The 22,328-nt window shown below is 40.9% G+C and overlaps 1 protein-coding gene and 1 long non-coding RNA gene across 5 annotated transcripts in view; one reads left to right on the top strand and one right to left on the bottom strand.

Moving 5' to 3' along the window:
• Nucleotides 1-211: 211 nt before the first annotated feature.
• Nucleotides 212-20,691, bottom strand: LOC139452510 (uncharacterized). The gene is made up of 7 exons (XR_011652376.1): nt 20,552-20,691; nt 15,710-15,861; nt 12,524-12,894; nt 6,915-7,125; nt 5,580-5,937; nt 4,254-4,322; nt 212-1,710 (listed from the first exon to the last, which is right to left on the bottom strand). It is a non-coding gene; the product is annotated as an uncharacterized lncRNA (long non-coding RNA).
• Nucleotides 1,226-22,328, top strand: part of LOC139452509 (transforming acidic coiled-coil-containing protein 1-like) — an 87,964-nt gene continuing 66,861 nt past the window's right edge. For all 4 annotated transcript variants that reach the window (XR_011652375.1, XM_071234013.1, XM_071234014.1 and 1 more), the window contains exons 1-6: nt 1,226-1,343; nt 2,665-4,086; nt 4,491-4,566; nt 5,504-5,855; nt 6,040-6,092; nt 6,936-7,011. Coding sequence is in view for 3 of the 4 variants with exons in the window: in XM_071234013.1 (XP_071090114.1) it covers nt 2,735-4,086; nt 4,491-4,566; nt 5,504-5,855; nt 6,040-6,092; nt 6,936-7,011 (1,909 nt within the window). In the remaining variant the exon portion in view is untranslated. The remainder of the gene's footprint in view (nt 1,344-2,664; nt 4,087-4,490; nt 4,567-5,503; nt 5,856-6,039; nt 6,093-6,935; nt 7,012-22,328) is intronic.

Consider the following 22,328-nt stretch of genomic DNA (forward strand, 5'->3'; position numbering starts at 1 on the left):
AGGACTTAAAAGATAGTACTTGTTGTTACACTGCCTGGCACTCCGCATTAAGAGGCTAAAACAAGGACTGGTCTGCTCGGAGTCAGTATATTATGTCTGAGTGGGGCATCCACGTGTGTACACTCAGTCACTCGCTGACATACGAGGTGCGTTCAATAAGTTTTGCAACTTCAATATGAGACCAAGACGCATAATATCTTTTGCACTTTTATTTTTCAATATAATCTCCATTCACCTCAAAACACTTATTCCATTTGTCCTTCAAGCTTTTAATACCACTTTTATAGAAATCCGCAGATTGGCCCTCTAACCACGCCTCTGTGGCAGCCTTTATGTCCTCGCCATCCTGGAAGCGTCTTCCACGTAGGGCAGATTTCATTTGCCGGAACAGGAAATAGTCACTGGGGCCTAAGTCTGGGCTGTAGGGTGGGTGGTTTAACTGTACAGCCCAGACTTACCCCCCAGTGACTCGCAATATTCATGTAAACTGTGCCAGTAACTGTTCCTGGCACTTAATGTGTAATACAATATGATATAGTGATACAAATACAAAACGTAAATGTAGTAAAAACCCAAGAATTTATTCATTTGTATGTCCCATCAGCACGTATCAAAGCTATTGGTGTGTAGAAGTTATCGAGCGTAAGTTATATACTCGATAAGCTCCAAACACAACTGGTAGATGAGACATGTGTCATGCATCATACCTCGCTACACGTATGACTTTCTTTTTTTTCAAAATGTACGTCTTTGTGTGACACTCATGTCATGGATGGGCACAGGTAGCCCGGTTGTCTGAGGCACCGCAATTCGCTGTGCAGAGTTGCTTCCCTTGGGCCGCCAGAAACTTATGATCGTGGGTTCGAATCCCGGTTCGCCCCGATAATGTTTCTAAGTTTGTCATACCCGTTCTCGTGGATTTCACCAAAGTGGTAACAGGAAATCTTCGTTAGTCCCTGGTCAAACGTTTATACTTCCCAGAAAATTGTTGTCCTTTGTAGTTTGACGGGCAATGTGGTAGCCCTGTGGTTAACGCGTTCGCTAGTCCCGGGTTCAATTCCCTACCTGGTTATATTGTGTTTAGCCCATTTCTTGTGTCCCCCGCCGTGATATTGCCGGAATATTGCTAAAAGTGGCGTAAAACCATACTCACTGAATTAAGTTTGACATGTTGAGATTTTACTGCTACTTCAATGTTGTCAACCGACAGAGTTGCCTCCCCTTAATCACTCTCGCGTACTGGTGGCTGACAAATCATCAAATGATGCAGAGAAGATTTGTATTTTTTTGGTAAATTCCTCAACGATGAAAACAAAAGCGCCATTTGAGAGTTCCTGAATACTGTAAGCCATAACGTTCAATCACGACGTATCTAAACAACGAACATTTATACAATTAGAGGAACCACTAATGCCGATCTAGCTGTCAAATATATCAACAGTGATGGAATGTTTGGGTGCGACCTGTCAGAATTCCATCATGTTTATAACTGTTGATTAAACCCCCATATGTTTTAGAAAAGGGGCAACATGTGGCCCTTGTGTTCCTTTTCATTCGTGAAGTTATTACAGGGCTCTAATCAATGACCGTGAATGAGAAATACTGGACGCCGTCCTCAGCTGTTGTTGGCTGGATGATCAATTCTTGACTCGTGTCATCAGCCTGATGATAGTTGACGACCACCAGTCGTGTCAGTGATGTATCATTCATCTGTAAAAGAACAGAATCAGAATTATATATGTTGTATAGTGATTGTGCATTTCTTCATCACACACACATCGCTGGATTATTGATGCATAATGGGCAGTGAGGGGTGCATGTCGCTTCAGGAGGGATAGAATATGGCGCAAGCCCCGCTCAGGTTGCCTACTGTTAATAGTTTCCTGAGATCTAGTAAAATTTCAGCAATTTAATTTAACTTGTTCTGTGTTCTGTGTCATCACTATATATATGCTATTTTGGCTAATAAATGCTTCACGTTACTTTCTACTATACCCGTGAAGATTCGGGGGGGTAGAATGCTTGCTGTAAAAGGCAACATTGCTTGTCGTAAGAGGCGACAAACGGGATCGGGTGGCTAGGCTCGCTGACTGGGTTGAAGCATGTCATCGATCCCAATTACGTGGATCGGTGCTCATGATATAAATCACAGGATTGTCTGATCCAGACTCGATTATTTACAGACCGCCGTCATATAGCTGGAATATTGCAGTGCAGTGTAAAACAACAAACCACCCGACCAACCAACTTTCTACTATTGCAACTTCTCTTGCACACCCTCTTGAGCATATTCAAAGTCCCAGCCCTACATGTTGGGTATACATTATTCAAATGTTTGTGTGTTCAGTGGTAATATAGGTAGAAAGAATGAGATGAACTCAGTTTTGTCAAAATCAAAGCATTTCTTGAGCAAATGTTTAGATTTCTAAATGCTTGATCGATATCTGTTTGAAAACCGCCTGAAGATTGTTCTATATACCATGTTAAATATAGCCCATAGGTTAACTTTGAAAGAATTGTAAATCAATTTAAGTATGTAGGCTCTTGTCAGGATGGTTAGCATGATCAGAATATGAAATTATACTTTTCAGTCATTGAAATTAAATTTGTAAGACATGTTTTTACATAAGGGAAACAAATAAAGTTGTTTATCTTTTGTTACAGAAAAGCCGGGACATTCGGAACTTCAAGCAGACCTTCTAAATATTTCTTCATGAGATGATCATTTCCCACAATGTCTGACCCAGCATCTGGAGATCATAGCTCACCTCTACCTGTACCCAAGGGTAGTTACACATTTAACTTTGAAGACTTTGATGAAGGTTCAAATCCTTTTCAATCCAAAACTAAACTTGGACAATCCCCTCCTGTTAATGACCCATTTAAGCCTCGTAAGAAGATCGCAAACTCTCCACCTCGATCAGATGGATTTGGTGGTAATGAGGAGGAAATCAATCCCTTTAAGTCCAAATCAAAGATGGCTCATTCACCTCCTCGATCTCCTGTGTTTGAGAACAATAATGATGTGAAGATAGCAGATGATATGCTACTGAACGTGGAGAAAGCTAACCTTGATGCTAATGTGTCAAACGGTTCCCTGGAGGATGAATGGTGTGATGCAGAAGAAGGCAGTGTGGAACAGGAAGATAGTTCTGAAATGTTGGACACGATTCCAAAAAGTGCATCCATTGATCCCCTTAGCACTTCAGGGGAGTTTGTGAGTGCATGTGATGACCCACTGAATCTCCTTGTTCACACTGAGGAAGGGCTGGGCAGTCCAGGTGAGGAAGATATACCTACTGGGGATGAACCAGCTCGTGCTTCAGACATGTTAGGTCAAGATCTTCCTGAACAGGAGCTAGAGTCTGTTGAAGGAGCTGCAGATGTAGCTCCTGTAGGTTTGGATCCACCTGCAGATGTAATGATCCCACCCAAGAAAGTGTTTGATGATGCAACAGAAGTACCACATGAGGAAGTCTGTCCTGAAGAACCACCACAGACAACAGCCAGTGCTGATAAACCTGACACAGGTGTCCAATCTCAGTCTTCTGCAAATCCTGAAGAAGCTGTTGCTGCATCTTGTCCTCAGGTACTTGCCAATACTGATGAGGATGTTGCGCCCCAGTCTCTGATGCCTGCAGGTACTGATGAGCCTGTTGCTGTTTCACCATCTCAGTCGCCTGCCAGCCCTGATGACCAGGATGATGTTCCCCCATCTCAGATGCAGTCATTTATTGGAGAGAAAGAAGATGCAGTTTTAGATCAGGCACCCGTTGAGAAAAGTTCAGAAACATCTGTGGTGAATGACCCTGAACAGGAGGAAGAGGCAGGACTAGCAGACAGTGAAGGGGTTGAGGAGAAGACCGAGAAGAAGAAGAAAGTGAAGAAGAAGGAGAAAGGGAAGAAACTGGAGGAAGTAAAGGCGGATGTGGAGGGGCATCGGGATGCGAGTGCAGAGAAGGAGAGGAGTCAGTCGGAAGTGAAGGAGAAGGATGAGTCGACCGCCTCCACTGTCCCGACAGAGGCACCTCTCCAGGACAGCTCCACCACCTCACACGAGTCCTCCTCCCCCTCCTCATCACCCAAGTGAGTTGTTAGCATTAGTAGTGTTCTGTAACACAGTTTCAAAGACATCTGATGATCCTCTCTTTGTCCTAAATTTTTATAACTGACCTAACAGGGATTGCAGTAGTGATCATGGGGTGATTTTGATTGTGAGATAATTTTCAAGTTCTGAATAGAATGATACTAACCTCCGGTCTGATCACAGCTGGGACTTCTTTGAATTTTCACCCACTCACTCTTCTTGACATGTTTGATAACTGGGAAGAAAATCATTCATTTGAACGTGTCATCACGTGTACAAACATGAAATTAAGAAGAGAAAACATACGAATCAGAAGTGATCAAGTCTATGAGACCTGTATTGAAGCTTTTACCTCTTTGACATTAAGAAATACAGAAACTTGATTGCTTGTCTTTTTGTTTAGGAAAAAGCCAGGAGTGAAGAAGACCTTAAAAAAGCCGAAATCAAGACTGAAGCCACCTCAAAACTTTGGTGTTCAGGTCAGTGGCTGTGAGTGAGTGAGTGAGTGCTTTTTATTGCTTTTAGCAATATTCCAGCAATTTTATGAACAATAAATATCTGATATTGCGCCTAGAAAGTAAGTAAACCCTTATTTAAATGGAATGTATCTGTGTATGATCTACAGGTTGCCACCTACAGAGCTCCAGATAAGCTGTGTATCTGCGTGCAATACGCATAAAAAATGCAGAAATGCGCAGTAAAATAAAATCCAAGCCTATCAAATGCGCAACGAACATTACAGATACACTACAAAAATAAAACATGTGCGTATCATCAAAATAGTGTTAAGTAACCCTGCATATTCAATTAGCAAATCAGCAACTTATTTTGAAATTATAAACGGGCATTCTGTCAACCTTGCCAAACTCCACGATGACAGTTACATCATGATCATTTGCCATCACACTTTTTCGTGGAAGTATCGTGGTATTTTTGAGTCCTCTAAAGCTCTCGATCCCACACGACACCAGTTTGCAGGGACTAGATGAATAGTGATTTTAAATATTTAACTTAAATACCCACATGTGTAAAAACTAGTGCGTAACAGAAATTTGAATACCCAGATAGAATTACTGATACACAATGATTTTAAAATGCATGTGTAAAATACCCACAACACCAAAAACTTATCTGGAGCTCTGCACCTACCCGTGCAGAGTTTCATGTCTGATCTTGGTCCGGTTTGTTCGAATAATATGCCCATATAATTACTGAAGGTCCTTCAGCACCATACTGGTGCTTGTGGGTTCGCATCAAATACTCATCTCACTCGGAAATGTTCGTAGATGGTTCATTACAAAATAACATCAGATATTCATGTTGAGTGATATACAGCGATCATTTGTTAGTAGTCAACATATTTATGATACAGCTATTTTGTCCAATTGTTTGACATGTGAAGTTTTTTGTATTCAGAATAACGGAGACGATGATGAGATCTTTGCTCCAGCAATGAAAGCAGCTTACACTACTGAAGCAGCGAGTGACTCACCTTCTGATCCACCGCCAGCCAATCAGCTGCCTGTAGAGGAGGATCTGCAGTCACATGACAAAGAAGTAGCCAATCAGCTGCCTGTAGAGGAGGATCTGCAGTCACATGACAAAGAAGTAGCCAAACAGCTGCCTGCTGTGCAGGGTCTGAAGTCACATGACAAAGAAGCAGCCAATCAGATGGCTGATAGCCTGGAGATGGTCCATGACTTTGGTGCAGGGGAAGATGGGGAGATGCCGGAGTGTGACAATGAAGGCTTTGTTCCTGCATCTGATGGTGAGTTTGTATTCAAGTTTGCCCATTCCACACGCTCTGTACCCCGCCATAACACTGCTGCGAGTACTACGAGTCTCACTGACTGCAACAGAGATGGATAACTTATGTATGAGAGCTATTAGTCAAGATTGTATGTTAACATACCTTCTATGGGTTTTTTTAACCGTTTGTTTTTCTGTTTCAGTGTTTAGTGACAAGGCAACCTGGGAAATGCTGGATAAGTTTGGCGGAGATGCGGTAAGCAATATAAAAACAACGATAGTACTACTACTACTACTACTACTACTACTACTACTACTACTACTACTACTACTACTACTACTACTACTGACCGCCTCCGTGGTCAAGTGGTAGAATGTCCGCCCGGAGAGCGGAAGGTCCGGGGTTCGATCCCCGACCGCGTCATACCAAAAGACGTTAAAAGATGGAACTTGTTGTTACCCTGTCTGGCACTCGGCATTAAGGGGCTAAAACAAGGATTGGTCGGCTCGGAGTCAGTAAACTGTGTCTGAGTGGGGTATTCATGTTAAACTGCGGCATGGTATCTCAGTGAGCTAGCACTATAAATCGGCATCAGTCCGGACTAGTACAAGCAGCCACACAAACACACACACGTACATGCACGTTGCTATATAAGTGCAATAATCTTGGACGCGACGTTAAACCCCATTTCACCTCACCTACTACTACTACTACTACTTCTACTACTACTACTACTACTACTACTACTACTACCACTACTACTACCCCGTGATGATCCGGTTAGAATAGGTCTCGTATCACTAGCAACCCATGCTTGCGATAAGAGGTGACTGTGTTTGTCGTAAGAGGCAACTTTCCCAATTGCATTGATCAATGCTCATGATGTCAATCTCTGGATTGTCTGGTCCAGACTTATTATTAACAGACAGCCATCATATACCTGGAATATTGCACAAACTATTACTTCTACTACCATTACCATTAGAATACTTTTGTTCAATTATTGTGCTCTATGCTACTTAATAGGGGTTACTACTTCCACTGAAACACTAGCTAGGGCTACTTAGGGTTATTAACCTGGCTTCTCTTCTCCTCCAGTGTAAAGAGTCGGATCTGGGCCGTGAGTCTCTGTTTGTCAAGTTTGATCCTCTTGTGCAGGGAGCTGCTGAGCCAGGTAAGGGAGACAACTCTTTGCATCTTGTCACTGACATGGTTTTGGGATGAGAGGATTGAGTGGTAGTGTACCCTACCATCTCGTCCAGCTTACACAAGCTATTCTTCTTGGTATCTACAAAATAATACTCATTTTTACTATAAAAAAACAAGACATGACAGACCATGGCTACTGTGGCATTCATTTTTTAATACTGTCAGTCGATCACAATGATTATTATCAGACCATCCACAAATCCCTATGTGTTTTGCTATGATATTGCAGGAATTTATCTAGACTGGTGCAGAGGGCTTTACTTAGTGTGAAGTCTGCAGAAAAAGTCAATGACACTTCCCAAATGGATATAAAAACTTCTCAATTCATGCAAATGATAGTTGCAACTAATGTGGCGGTTTGATGGAGGTGATGGACACTTCGCTGCTAACTGGACTTATAAGGATGAAGAACATGAAATGCTTTTTTTACATTGTTGCAGTGAATGCAGTGTTAAATGACAATGTTGAAATGCCTCTGAAACAGAAAATAAGAACAGAAAAATGATATTTTTGCCTGCCTGGCAAATTTGCCTGCCATGGGCACATATGGCATCTTCCCCAGGCAAGAGAAGTTACTGCCGAACTAGCCTGGAATTCCTGGGCTCGATCGTTGCGCCACCAGTGGTTATTAAGAGTTATATCCCTTCTAAACCTCTCCTGGAATGGACCAATCAGATTCCCGCTCTCGTATCACTTGCATTTGATTCAAACAAAATGGCGGCACCTAGTCAAGATGATCTGATCGATAATCAATATCTATATCGTGATAAAAGGGGTCTTACATCGCAAATTGCATCAGATCACATGAGCACCTTGATTAAAAACAAGAAAAGATTTGGAAAATATCTGTTGACAACGGGTTTGCTGTGCACATGCTTTGTAAATCCTGCAATCGACCGAAATCTGCATGACAGTTTACGGACCGGATTTTGATTTCGTTGTGCGATTTTGATTGGACTATGCATAGACTCTTTAGTCCAGCCAAAATGTAACTCCATAATACCAGCCTAGTTCGGCAAGGGTGGAAACTGGACTTTTATAGTCAGTTAACTCTCTTGCCTCGGGAAGATGATAGTTTGGAATCCATGCTAAATCCCTGTGTAGATTTGTATTGTGCAGTTGGATCCTTATGTCTCTGGATGAAGGATGGGTAGTTTAGCACAGTCGTCGCCCTAGTGTTACAATCACTGGTAAACCTTCTCGGATGTTGTGGCAGTGGTTTTAGGAGCTGCTCTCATCCACACAAACATTGTCAACTTTGTTTGCACTATTTGTTGAGGCTATGCTAATGGAGACTATGCATATAATGGAGGACAAGAATCGGTCTCCAGAAGTCTAAGATCTGCTTTGTATTTTCCCCTGTCAGACAGAAGTAAGAACATTGGAAGCTCTCAAGGAAAGACACCAATCTTGTGATGCTTTTGGAGACTCAGACGGCTCCTTTGTCTTTCTCGGCACAATTTGCTTTGCAAGATTATGCCCCTTAGTGGTGCCAGAATTCTATAGTCATGGGTTCAAATCCCAGATTAAACCTGATTGTGATTCTTGTTTTGTTAGCAGCGTACCAGTACTTGTGCATGGGTAATGGTCTAACTTCAGGATTTTCTCTAACATCAAGCAGATCATGTTGATGTTAACACATGTCCGTTGATGTGAACACTTTCTCTTTGATCATGTTGATGTGAACACGTGCTCATTGATGTGAACACTTTCTCTTTGATCATGTTGATGTGAACACTTGCCCATTGATGTGAACACTTTCTCTTTGATCATGTTGATGTGAACATGTGCCCATTGACATGAACACTTTCTCTTTGATCATGTTGATGTGAACACTTGCCCATTGATGTGAACACTTTCTCTTGGATCATGTTGATGTGAACACTTGCCCATTGATGTGAACACATTCTCATTAATCATGTTGATGTGAACACTTGCCCATTGATGTGAACACATTCTCATTGATGTGAACACTGAGTAGGACCATGTGCCATACTGTGTGGACTGGGAACTCACAGTATTCCTTACTCTTCCATGGAATCTGATGGGATGATATGTGAACTTTGGCCTTTTGGTACTACGTTGATTGATTCACTCATTTGTGGTTTGTTTACAGTAATAACTTAGAATTGATTTCAGTATATTTGTTTCTTTTAAGGATGTAAACACTGTTAATTTGCATAAACTCCATCAACGCAGAAGTATTTTGAAGTCAATTCTTTGAGATATACAACTCAACAATAATAACTTATTTAATCATAACACAAAAGCTGTAGATAATGATATGAAATCAGTGACATCGTTCAGTGCAATAAGGCGACAAAAGTCCTGTCCACACTATTTTCAGCCAATCAGGAAACCGTAGTCCATTAGTGGGTGTGGCCTATTGTTTTCTGTTTATGGAAACATATACACACAAAATCATCCTACTTAGTCAGCCAGTCAAATGCCACATTTGCATAGGTTCATTAATGTGTCGTCAATTACGTACAAATTTCATATAAAATGTTATTCTCTAGGTCTAGATACGTCAATACGCTTCAATTTAGAAACACCTGCTGTCTGAACAGAGAGAATCAATCAGGCCCTTGATAATCAATAGTTATAATAGGAATACGTAAATACATAAATAGAAATACTGACCTACTGTACTTTGTGTGGTTTTAGGCAGACCAGATGGGCAGATGTGAGCAGAATTTTAACTAGGTCTGGGATAACAAATTGTACTTACTGACTCTAGTTTCAACTGATGTTTTTTTCACTTGAAAATCGAAAATATTTGTATTGATTGTTTTGATTGGTTTGTCGTTTAACGCCGCACTCCGCAATATTCCAGCTATATGACAATGGTCTGTAAATAATCGAGTCTGGACCAGACAATCCGGTGATTGATTTCATGAGCATCAATCCACGCATTTGGGATCGATGACATGCATCAACCAAGTCAGCGAGTCTGACCACCCAAACCCGTTAGTCGCCTTTTACGACAAGCATAGACGCCTTTTACGACAAGCATAGTCACCGTTTACGGCAAGCATGGGTTGCTGAAGACCTATTCTACCCCGGAATTTTCACGGGTCAAGCAGGTTAAAGATAACTTACCAATGCTGGTGAGATTGTAATACCAACTGAATCAGAGTATACAAAATAGAATGTGCTGTTTCCTCAAGGTACATTGGTGACGATGGGGTAGCCTAGTGGTTAAAGTGTTTGCTGTCATGCTGAAGACCCAGATTTGATTCCCCACATGGGTACAGTGTGTGAAGCCCATTTGTGCTGTTGCCGCCGTGATATTGCTGGAATGTTGCTAACAGCAGTGTAAGACCATACTCACTCACTCAATGTATATTGATGGAAGATGTTTAATCACAAATAGGAAACTGAAGGTGATTATGTAATGACAAAAGTTCCATCAGCTCAAATTTCCAGTATATTGTAGAAAGGGATGGTTATTGTATGCCGGAAGTGATGCGGCTCTATGTTTATATTTAGCACATGTTGTACATGTTGTATTCATACACATGTCGTGATTATGATGACGCATCGGCTCTTTCGACTTCATATCAAGTGTGTGTCCTATTTTGAAATAAACATTATTCCACTCAGGAAATAATTGTGATATGAAACAGGAAGCTTGTTTAGTATCCTTTACAGCATTAGAAACTGACACTAGTCCCACAGTCCTTGCCAAACTATCATAAGGACGAGCAGACATTTGCCCTTTTTAAGGGTTTTGCTGTATGTTATTATAAGGACTAGTGGACTACAACTGTTAGTTTCTGTCGCTGCTTTAATTATCTTTTACTGTTTTTTAGTGATTTCCTTTATTCCTCCATAGTTATCTGTGAATGTGTGTCACTTTGCACTATCAAATGTACACCAATTTTCTTATTTTACAGTTAGGTTAGCCTAAAAACATTCTTGGTTCTCAGGCACCTCCATATCCTCACAAAAACGGTGCATGTTTCGCTTTTATTTCCATTCCCTCCCCCCAAAAAATCCTTAAATATTCTGCGTCTTGAACACACGACCCTGCCAATGACATGCTACAATACTTAAAAACAATGCGATCCAATATAGTGTGCAGTTACTTCCCTTTTCATTCACACTGCTTTACAGCGCATCTTGATTGATGGTCATGGTGGCAATAGGAGTCTGTGTGCTTACTTTGTGTTTTCAAATTTGTTCAATGAAAACATGTAATTTTCGCTAAACATTAAGAGATATCACTAGACATAATGATTTACAAATTCAGTGGTATTTGTGTGCTCTATGCAGAACAATCTTTCATAGGCAGAGATTTAGATTACATGTGTATTTGTCTCGTAAAATAAGTCGGAAATGGCAATCAGCTGTTCACACATTTTTTCCCCAATCTATCGGTGATTTAGTTTTAAAAATACTTATGTCATGGCCAATATCATAACTGAAAAGAAATTTCAATACAGTGATAGGAAGACCAAAGACTTTGTATCAGTAACGACTAATGTTCATTTCAAGGCGAGTTCATGGTGAGTTGATGTGATTTACCAATCAGTTCAAACGCGATTACGCCATAATTAATGTAAACAAAATTGCATGAAATACTTAATAGTGAGCGAGTTAAGTTTGACGCCACTTTCAACAGTATTCTAGAGCTTAATGTGGTGCTGACACACCTAGAACATAATTGGGGTGAACCTGGTTTCGAACCCGCGATCATAGGCTTCTGCTGTGCCCCAGTGGTTGTTGTGAAGATATTAATCCAGGGTATTAACAAAATAGACATGACAGGTATAAATAGGTACTGCAAATGCCAGTAAAAAAATTCTATCAGGTTAAAGACCAAAACAATTGTCTTCAGAGTCGATTCACCAATTATTTTTTTGTGATGTTTCTCTTATGTTTAAGTTTTTGGAAGTCTGGATTTGACATAAGTACAAAATCTACTCCCTAAAAACTGACTATTCTGACACCCCTTTGTTACCTGACATTTTGAGACACAGGTTCGTGCTTCCGGGCATAACAAGTGAGAACAGTTTTACGCTGCGTTTAGCAATATTCCAGCAATACTCACAGTGGGGGACACCAGCAATGGGCTTCACAAGCTGTACCCATGTGGGGAATCAAACCCGGGGCTTGGCTTGACAAGCTAGCGCTTAAACCACGAGGCTAACCAATTGCTCCTAAGCTTGATAGCATAATACAAGCATGACATGTGTATCTCCAAAACACGTTATTTCTTCGCAGAAGTTTGTGTGTTTCCCTACTGCCTTCTCTGACTTCATGCTTGCAGTGGCTTGTGTTGTTTTGGATTTCATGAGGTTTGGCATGTGGTTCTGGAAACAAAAACAAGCCCTATCCCTGTCTATGGCAAACAGTTTTGGGATTCCAGGTTAGAATGTTAGCTGACTAGGATGGGTATCAGGTGTGAGTCTCATTGACTGGCTGAGAACATTGTCATTGTTCCCCGATTCCAAAATGAGGTATTTACCTACCTGTGACTGGTGACACAGGAGGGTTGGGTTGTCTGTCATGGGGACACAGGAAGGTTGGGTTGACTGTCATGGTGACACAGGAGAGTTGGGTTGACTGTCATGGTGACACAGGAAGGTTGGGTTGACTGTCATGGTGACACAGGAAGGTTGGGTTGACTGTCATGGTGACACAGGAGAGTTGGGTTGACTGTCATGGTGACACAAGAGAGTTGGGTTGACCATCATGGTGACACAGAAAGGTTGTGTTGACTGCCATGATGACAGGAATTTGAGGTTGACTGTCATCACCGGACCTATTATGTATTGACACATTGGGTTTGGCTGTCAGTGGTTTCTGATCTTGCCGCCATGATGGTTGATGCTGGATGCCCCTGAAAACATAGTGCACTTGTATGTCACAGCTGTCAAAGTAGGTGAAAATATACGTCCACATTAAATATATATTAGATGTAGGTGCAATGATTCACTGTTGGCTGCACATGCTGTCTGTGTGGAGAAGCGTGTCATTAATGACATTTGTGTACATCAAGCCCTGGCGACAGATTGCCAACAAATGCTTTAAACTTTTGGTACTGTCCTTGATTAGATACAATGTTGGAGGCAGAAAATTAAAGTTTATGCATTAGGTTTTGTATTAAAAAAGAGAACACAAGGTTCAGACTTGTTCCGAACTGAGGGAACTGTATGTATATGTAAAAAGTGCAGGGTGTTAATTACACACAAACTTTGCCAAAATTCCCGATCTTCAGAAGATTTAACAACCAAGCATGCCAAGGATGTAACAGAGATATCTAGGTTTTCAAACTAAAGCGCCCTTGGCAGACAGAATAGGAAAAAAATTAGATTCGTCTTAAATTTAGGGATATTTCATATTTCATTCAATGCAAAAATGGCAAAACTGAACATGAAAGGCTCTTGTATATTGGCCTGTTATCAGGGAAATGCAGGGCACCTCTGCAAAAGCAATAACGTTAGTTATTACTATTATAACATACCTTGGCAATAAAATTTCCAATTTGGGATCTTTTTCTGACAATTTCTTCAGATCTGGGGCCAAATTATCAGCCTGACGGAGCAGATCTAGATAAATCCCTGTGCAAGGACTTTTTTCCTTGTAAAATGTATTTATCTTCCATTAAAATGAATCATACTTTATTGGAACAGAAAGTCCAATATATTGTTTTGTTTTGATGCACAGAAAATCCACTAGCTTCATAAGGTTGTTAAAGTGAAAACATTTTACAATTGGGCTTTTTAGTACTCAAAATGGATGATGATGTACTGGAGGATTTAGTGTGTAGATGATATTGCCCATGAAGCACTGGTTTCACTCCATGCATCTGTAACAGTGTAACAGTGTTGGAGAAGCTGTGCGATGTCTAACACTCCTACACCTGGGACAGGCTCTGTCAGGCATTATGGAACAACTTTGGGAGTTAATGGTATCTGCGATCTGGTTGGCTGAGGTTGAAGTTTGTTTGGAATATGGAAACCTCATCTTATATTTGACCAAGATGTGCAGAATGGCATTAACGTCTCACACCCTGATTCATGTCAAGTACATGCACATGAATGAGGCGATGTGTTCTTTGATTGGCTGAAGATGAGCTTGTAGTTATCCACTTATTGCAAAAATTATCTTGATTATTGAGTTGACCAAACTATGTCCAAGGGCATTTGGTATCTGTTGTGGTATTGATGAAAAGATGGCAGTTTAACAGACAAATTCAAATTCAGTTTTTTTTTAATATTGCAAGCATTTCCTTTAAAACATCTGAATGGCTCTCATTACTCCACATTTACAATTGAATTCATAGTATGGATATATTCTTACCATGCTTACCAGCGGTAGAAACTAACATTTTTAGTCCACTAGTCCTTATAATGATAATATATAGCAAAACCCTTAAAAAAATGGAAAATGTCTACTAGTCCTTATGATACCATAACCATTGGGCAGTTTGGCAAGGACTACAGGACTAGTGCCAATTTCTAACACTGCTTACTGATAACATTTTAAGATAAGTGTAAATATATCGTTTTATCCTTACCAGTAATAAATCTATGAAGACAGGTGCAGATGTATGGATATATGCTTGCTAGTAATAAATCTATCAAGATAGGTGTAAATAAATATGTCATTATATCCTTACCAGTAATATATCTGTGAAGAAAGGTGTATATATATCGTATATCCTTACCAGTAATGAATCTATCAAGATAGGTGCAGATATATAGATATATGCTTGCTAGTAATAAAGCTATCAAGACAGAGGTAAATATATAGTTATATCCTAACCATTAATAAATCTATGAAGATAGGGCAGATATATAGGATATATCCTTACTGGTAATAAATTTATCCAGACAGCTGCAGAGATAATGGATATATATCCATACCAACAGGTAATAAATCTAAAGTCTTTTCTTTCAAAAGGAAGTGAATGTAGGTATGTGTTCAGACATTTCTGAATCAGACAACTCCGAAAAACTCAAATTACTGTTAGAGTAAGTAATTACTCAGTTGGAGCTAAAGAGGTACCATTGCCTCCTAAAAGCATGTTATATATAGTTGCCCGTTCACCTGATTGTGTTACATAGTCCAGGGCACCTGCCTCAACCTACCAACAACAGTTATTCATGCCTCCTACACTTTTTACGAGCAACTTGGATCATAGTCAACAAAAGATCAATATAGCTGACATATGCATATTTGTAAGCCAGGTCACGCATCATTTACTATTATTATTTTAAAATAATTTCCATCAAATTTGTGAGTTATTTCTCATGGGGTTATCCAAATGGTATGGAAACAATTATATTTCTGCAGGTTGGCATGTGTGTTATACATATGGGCGAGTGTGCTTTGTTATACATGTGTGCGAGTATGTTGCGTTGTACAGTGTGGAGTGGCTGATACGACAGTTATCCACCAAGTATGGAGTAGCGGTTGTGAACGAGTCCTCTAGAAGGCATGTGACACAGTGTATATTGATGACAACTGTTGCAGATTACCATATCAATTGACAGTTCCTTTAATCCGGGACACTGGAACACACTGACATTCAGACCTTCAGCCGTGTGCCAAGTCTTGTGTGTAGGATGGGCTGACCTGGAGATCCTCCGAGTCTATATTACAAGACCGGGATGTATTATAGAGACAGACAAAATGTCAAAATGACTCACTTAGTTTCCACTGCTGCCCAGTTCTCCAGCTGTTCTCCTGGCTGTGTACAGCCGAGGGTGTGACCAGCGTAACACGGAATAAGAGCCACAGCTACTGGGTGCACGGAGTCGGGAAGATTTGCTTGAACCAACGCAGGAGCACTATGTGGTCACTGTACAATGGGAAATGAAAGTGCGAGTGAGTTAACTCCTGTCAACCACTGCTAGTGGCTTGCTAACCTATTAATCCTATTGATGTGTTGTAGGTATGCCGTGCGGGGTATAAGCCTCGATCATCTCTTTATGCTTGTAATATTCACTTCTTTGTTCATAGCGGGTCGGTGACATTTGGAAAATTGGGTTATTATGTATATGGTACAAATTATTGCTAAATACTTTCATGCGTAGTCACTGGTTTTGTTATTGGATGAATTTGACTTCCTTTGTGTGAAGCCCTGTTTACACTGCCAGGTCTGTGTCTGTCACAAAATCAGCATACTCCTCTACAGTGATTGATGGGTTATAGTAGTGTATGCGGAATTGCTGATCGCAAAAAATATTTTGTACAGTACTACTGTATAATCAGACAATGATCGACCACGATTGACAATAATTTAAGATTGTACATATGCTGTTGTAATCGATGGATTGTGTATCTACTGTGCAACTATGAGACAAATAGTGTCAATTCTTTTTTTGAGTTTGATATGGGTATTAGTTAGGACTACACATGTTTTTCATAACTGATGTGTGTGAACTTTGCTGGAACAATGTTTACAACAAAGGCAACGACACTACATGTTGAGTGAGTGTTTCTTTGTCCTGGAGTGCTGCCCCTGTGCTAAGTGAGCATATGGAAACACATTAGCCCCAGCAGGAAGATTGGGTTTCTGAACTTATATACTTGACTGCCAGTTGATGACAGCTAGCCCGTTTATGTCCTTGACAACTGTTGCTGGCTGCCAGGCTAATGCCTGCTATGTTGAAAGGGACATTGGAAAATAATGTGGAAACTTGTATTGTGAACTGGAGAGCAGAGTACACTTGGTGATAGTGCCGTTTGGTTGTCACTCTTGATGGGCCTGATTCGTGTTCAGATGCTTTTATGGGGAGTTTTCCTAGCTTTGTCAAAAGAAATTTTAAACCCTGGTAATCTTTTCCTGTTTATTGTCATGCATTGTATCATGTTTGCCTCTTAGTGTATTTTTTATATTCATTATTTTGTAGAAATTGCTTGCATGTGTGATTTAATATCACACAAGTGAAGCTTATAGTATGATGTGTAGATATGTGGGATGTTTTTGCTTTTCTGATTGTGAGGGCATCAAGATGGCATATAAGAAGTTTGTTAGGAGTTTGTTAGTAGATCTAGTAACCCAGATGAAGTGTTTGTCATGTACATAGTAGATCTAGTAACACAGGTGAAGTGTTTGTCATGTACATACTAGATCTAGTAACACAGGTGAAGTGTTTGTCATGTAGGGCTGACCCCAGATAGTAGATCTAGTAACCCAGATGAAGTGTTTGTCATGTACATAGTAGATCTAGTAACCCAGGTGAAGTGTTTGTCATGTAGGGCTGACTCCAGATAGTAGATCTACCGTATATCGCTGTGTATAAGGCGAGTTTTTCGTACCTAAAATGAGGGGGCTAAGAAGGGGGGTCGTCTTATACACGGAGTCGAAGATCTCACATTTTTTTCCACTGGCGATGTCAACCGGCGTCCGATAGCCAGCCCAGCATTTGACAATAAAACTTCGCATTTCGTCCTAAATAACTGTTCAAATAACTATTTCCATATATAAACATGATTTGTATCTCTTTTCCTTGAATAAAGTTTAATAATTTCTGCAAATAAAGTTGAAATGACCCTCTCCTCGATGCAGATTGTCAAACCAGCTGACACGGTAAAACAATCTACATCCGTGAGTAGAGAGCCGGAAGTACCGGTAATCATTTGCATATTGCACATGTGACCTAACATGTGATAACCGGTGAAGCTGAAATCAATTCCCGCTGTTTTTACAGTTGTATTAACAAGTGTTGGAGACGGTGTGTACAAGTGATTGTGGAATAAAAACGCTGAATGTGAAGCAAACATAAGCCTAGTTAGTTACAACATAGTTAATTGGCGATTAAATTACTCACCATTGTCTCTTATATGTTATTACTTCATAAATGAATTTTATTTTACGGGCACCAATTTGGTGTCGTACCGTGTAAACACAAAATGGCGACGTGTGCCAGGTTACACACGCGACCTATCATTGTAGAAAAAAAAACAACGCAAGATAAACATATTTTTATTGCATATATAAGGTTTGTGTGCGCACTTGTGATGTGTGCGAAATACGCATCAGTCGGAAAGCGCACATTCAATCTCCAAAGTAACTAACTAACTAATTTGTGATGTCCGTGTGCGAAATACGCTACAGTCGGCAAGAGCGCGTTAAATCTTCTACCGGTATATCAGTCAGACTTGTGATGTGTTTCATTCCAGGTCGCCTTATACACGGAGTATAGGATTTTGGGTTGATTTTTAAGGCGTGTACAGGGGGGTCGTCTTATACGTGGGGTCGCCTTATACACAGCGATATACGGTAATAACCCCGGTGAAGTGTTTGTCATGTAGGGCTGACCCCAGATAGTAGATCTAATAACCAAGTTTAAGTGTCATGTACATAGTAGATCTAGTAACCCAGGTGAAGTGTTTGTCATATAGGGCTGACCCCAGATAGTAGATCTAGTAACCCAGGTGAAGTGTTTATGTCATATAGGGCTGACCCCAGATAGTAGATCTAGTAACCCAGGTGAAGTGTTTATGTCATATAGGGCTGACCCCAAATAGTAGATCTAGTAACCCAGGTGAAGTGTTTGTCATGTAGGGCTGACCCCAGATAGTAGATCTAGTAACCCAGGTGAAGTGTTTGTCATGTAGGGCTGACCCCAGATAGTAGATCTAGTAACCCAGGTGAAGTGTTTATGTCATATAGGGCTGACCCCAAATAGTAGATCTAGTAACCCAGGTGAAGTGTTTATGTCATATAGGGCTGACCCCAGATAGTAGATCTAGTAACCCAGGTGAAGTGTTTATGTCATATAGGGCTGACCCCAGATAGTAGATCTAGTAACCCAGGTGAAGTGTTTGTCATGTAGGGCTGACCCCAGATAGTAGATCTAATAACCCAGGTGAAGTGTTTGTCATGTAGGGCTGACCCCAGATAGTAGATCTAATAACCCAGGTGAAGTGTTTGTCATGTAGGGCTGACCCCAGATAGTAGATCTAGTAACCCAGGTGAAGTGTTTGTCATGTAGGGCTGACCCCAGATAGTAGATCTAGTAACCCAGGTGAAGTGTTTATGTCATATAGGGCTGACCCCAAATAGTAGATCTAGTAACCCAGGTGAAGTGTTTATGTCATATAGGGCTGACCCCAGATAGTAGATCTAGTAACCCAGGTGAAGTGTTTGTCATGAAGGGCTGACCCCGGATAGTAGATCTAGTAACCCAGGTGAAGTGTTTGTCATGAAGGGCTGACCCCAGATAGTAGATCTAGTAACCCAGGTGAAGTGTTTGTCATGTAGGGCTGACCCCAGATAGTAGATCTAGTAACCCAGGTGAAGTGTTTGTCATGAAGGGCTGACCCCAGATAGTAGATCTAGTAACCCAGGTGAAGTGTTTATGTCATATAGGGCTGATAGTAACAGTAACCCAGTAGACAGTAGGCTGTAGCACAGTAGACAAAAGGTCAGGTGTTCCCTCTGTTTATTTTGAGACAGATAATTTCCTAGGATTTTACTTTGAGAAAACATGTCAAATAAGGGGTTAAACACAACAAAATATAGCATTACTTGAATAGACTGGATGGATTACCCCTCTCTTAGAGTTGCAGGTTACAAGAAGAAGATCTGATAACCTGTATGTAAAAATAATGATAGTGATCAGGATCATGCTTAGAGCTGCTTCTTTTCAAAAGCAATATTGTGTTGACAGCAAGTGAATGATTTCTAGCTTGTGGCGGGTTGTTGTGTGTCATTGCTGTACCATCAGGTGACACAGTTCCTGTGGGTCATGTCAGACCATGTGAAGATGGCTTCCTGTTAGGATGGTGAACCATAGCTATGGACCAGCTGGCACAGTGATAATGTGCACTTACTCCCTCATGGGGTTTCCTGTTGACTCAGTGGGATAGGGATTTTGTAAAATTTGAAAAACAAAACAATCGGAAAACCAGACTGTTTAGAATCTAAAGATATGGATTAGAATTGCCACCATACTCTGAAACACTGCAATTTCCAATGCAGTTAAAAATAATTAATTTAAGCTAAAGAAAAAATTTCCGGGTGGCCCAGTCTTTCAAGGTGTCGTTGAAGGCGGCGCAATTTGTTGTGCAGAGTTGCATCCCTTGGCCAAGCAAGAAACGTATGGGTTCAAATCCTGGTTCGCCCTGATTATGTTTATGGGCTTGATAGCACCATACCCGTGCTTGTAGGTTTCACCAAAGTGGTAAAAATCTAACACCTGCATCACTTCAGGCTTTTCTGACCCACATATATATTAAGCTGACAGACCGTGATAAGGCTGGAATACTGTTCAAAGCTGCATTAATCCCAACTCACTCACTCACTCAGTACAGCAGTGTGACTATTCATGGCAAGTAGTGTTAGCAAGGCCTAAATAGCCTGCCTTGTGGGGGGTTGGGGGAGGGATGTCTGGGGACATACATTCAATGCATGCAGAGTCGTCCTGATGGCATGCATAGACTGATAATAGCTGCATATATTGAGAAACTCCACAGCTTGAGGACATTCTGCACGTACCATGGGTTAACTAGGCTGAGACAGGAAGGAACGATCAACTTACCCTGCTGGTGAGGAGGGAGATAGATGGATGCTCCCTCCAGATGCAGCCACAACCAGGAAGTGAGGAGCACATGGGGAGCTGGACACGCCCACTCCGTAATCAGCCAGGAGGGTCGGGGTCATGATTGACATGGAACCAGCTGTTCTGTAGTAAAAGAATTTTATTTTGAAAAAATGGACGGGGTGTACTGAAATAGAACATGCTTAGTTTTGGTTTGCAGACGATGACATGAATCATTGCCGGCATGCTGATTTGTGGATTTATGGTGGAAGTATATTGGCTTGAGTTAGTGATGCTGTGAGGAGGGAGTATGTGGTTTGATGAAAAGCATCATATTCTCATCATGTGTAACTTGAAATAATGGCTGTGTAGGGTAGTTAAGCCACTCTTTGCTACTTGATCAGAGCATCAAAAGGTGTTCACTGTGGATGCAAGTATCATGGATATTTAATATATACTACCCAACTCTTTATAGGGATATTATGTGTGTCAAGATCGGGGCTGAATGGGACTAATTGCTTTGATATGTTGACATGAAAATATTACTTCATCTTAGTTGGGACGGAACTGGAGCTTTTCTGTTGTATTATAAGTTAAAATAAACATAAATTATTTCATAAGTTGTTGGCTATGGGTTTTGTGAAAGTATGACATGTCTCAATATCATCTATGTCAATAGTAAAGTAGCATATTTCCCGGTTCACCCCGATTATGTTCCTAGGTTTGTCAGCACCATACCCGTGCTCGTGGGTTTCACTGAAGTGGTTAACGTCTGAGACCTGCATCACTCCTGGCTTTCCTCCCACATTAAGCTGACATGCCGTGATATAACTGGAATACTGTTGAAAGCGGCGTTAAACCCAACTCACTCACTCTCTATTCACCACAGGTTTAATGCTTGTATTCCAAGTTTATTTAAGTATAGACACAGCTAAGATTCCGACTAAAGAAAAACATTTGATTCACAGCTCGTAAAATTTGATGATGATTGAGTGATATTTTAAATACCTGTAATGGATGTCATTCGACTTCTCTGTTAACTGGTTGTGTTTTTTCATAATTTCTGTGATCTACTTCCCTGTTTGAAATTCCCTGTTTCTATACTGCCACAGGGGCTGTACTGGAACAGATGACTCTCCACACTTTACTGTGGGTGAGGTCATGTCATTGTGACCCAAGGGTCGGAGTTAAAGATCATGCAGCTAATGTGATGTCATCATAATTTCTGTGCCCAAACGTCTCCTGCCACCTTTATTCCTTGGCGATCAACTGGTACAGCTTGTCTTAGACCACCTCCGTGGTCTAGTGGTTAAGAGCGTCCGCTCGGAGAGCGGAAGGTCCAGGATTTGATCCCCGGCGGCATCATACCAAAAGACGTTAAAAGATGGTACTTGTTGTTACCCTTACTGGCGCTCGGCATTAAGGGGCTAAAACAAGGAGTGGTCGGCTCGGAGTCAGTATACTGTGTCTGAGTGGGATATTCATGTTAAACTGTAACATGGTATCTCAGTGAGCTAGCACTATAAATCGGCATCAGTCTGGACTAGTACAAGCAGCCAAACAAACACACACGTACATGCACGTCGCTATATAAGTACAATAATCTTGGACGCGACGTTAAACCCCATTTCACCACCTCAGCTTGTCTTACAACACCAAAAGAAGTTTGGACTTAATGGATAGAGTTGCAGACTGATGAGGTATACTTGTCCAGTATATTAGTTTCGTATACAGTTGGAAAACACACTGCTTCTCAATGATAACAGAAACACAGTCA

This window comes from Haliotis cracherodii, unplaced genomic scaffold (genome assembly GCF_022045235.1).
Source record: "Haliotis cracherodii isolate W230 unplaced genomic scaffold, xgHalCrac1.p SCAF_9, whole genome shotgun sequence".
Lineage (NCBI taxonomy): Eukaryota > Metazoa > Mollusca > Gastropoda > Lepetellida > Haliotidae > Haliotis > Haliotis cracherodii.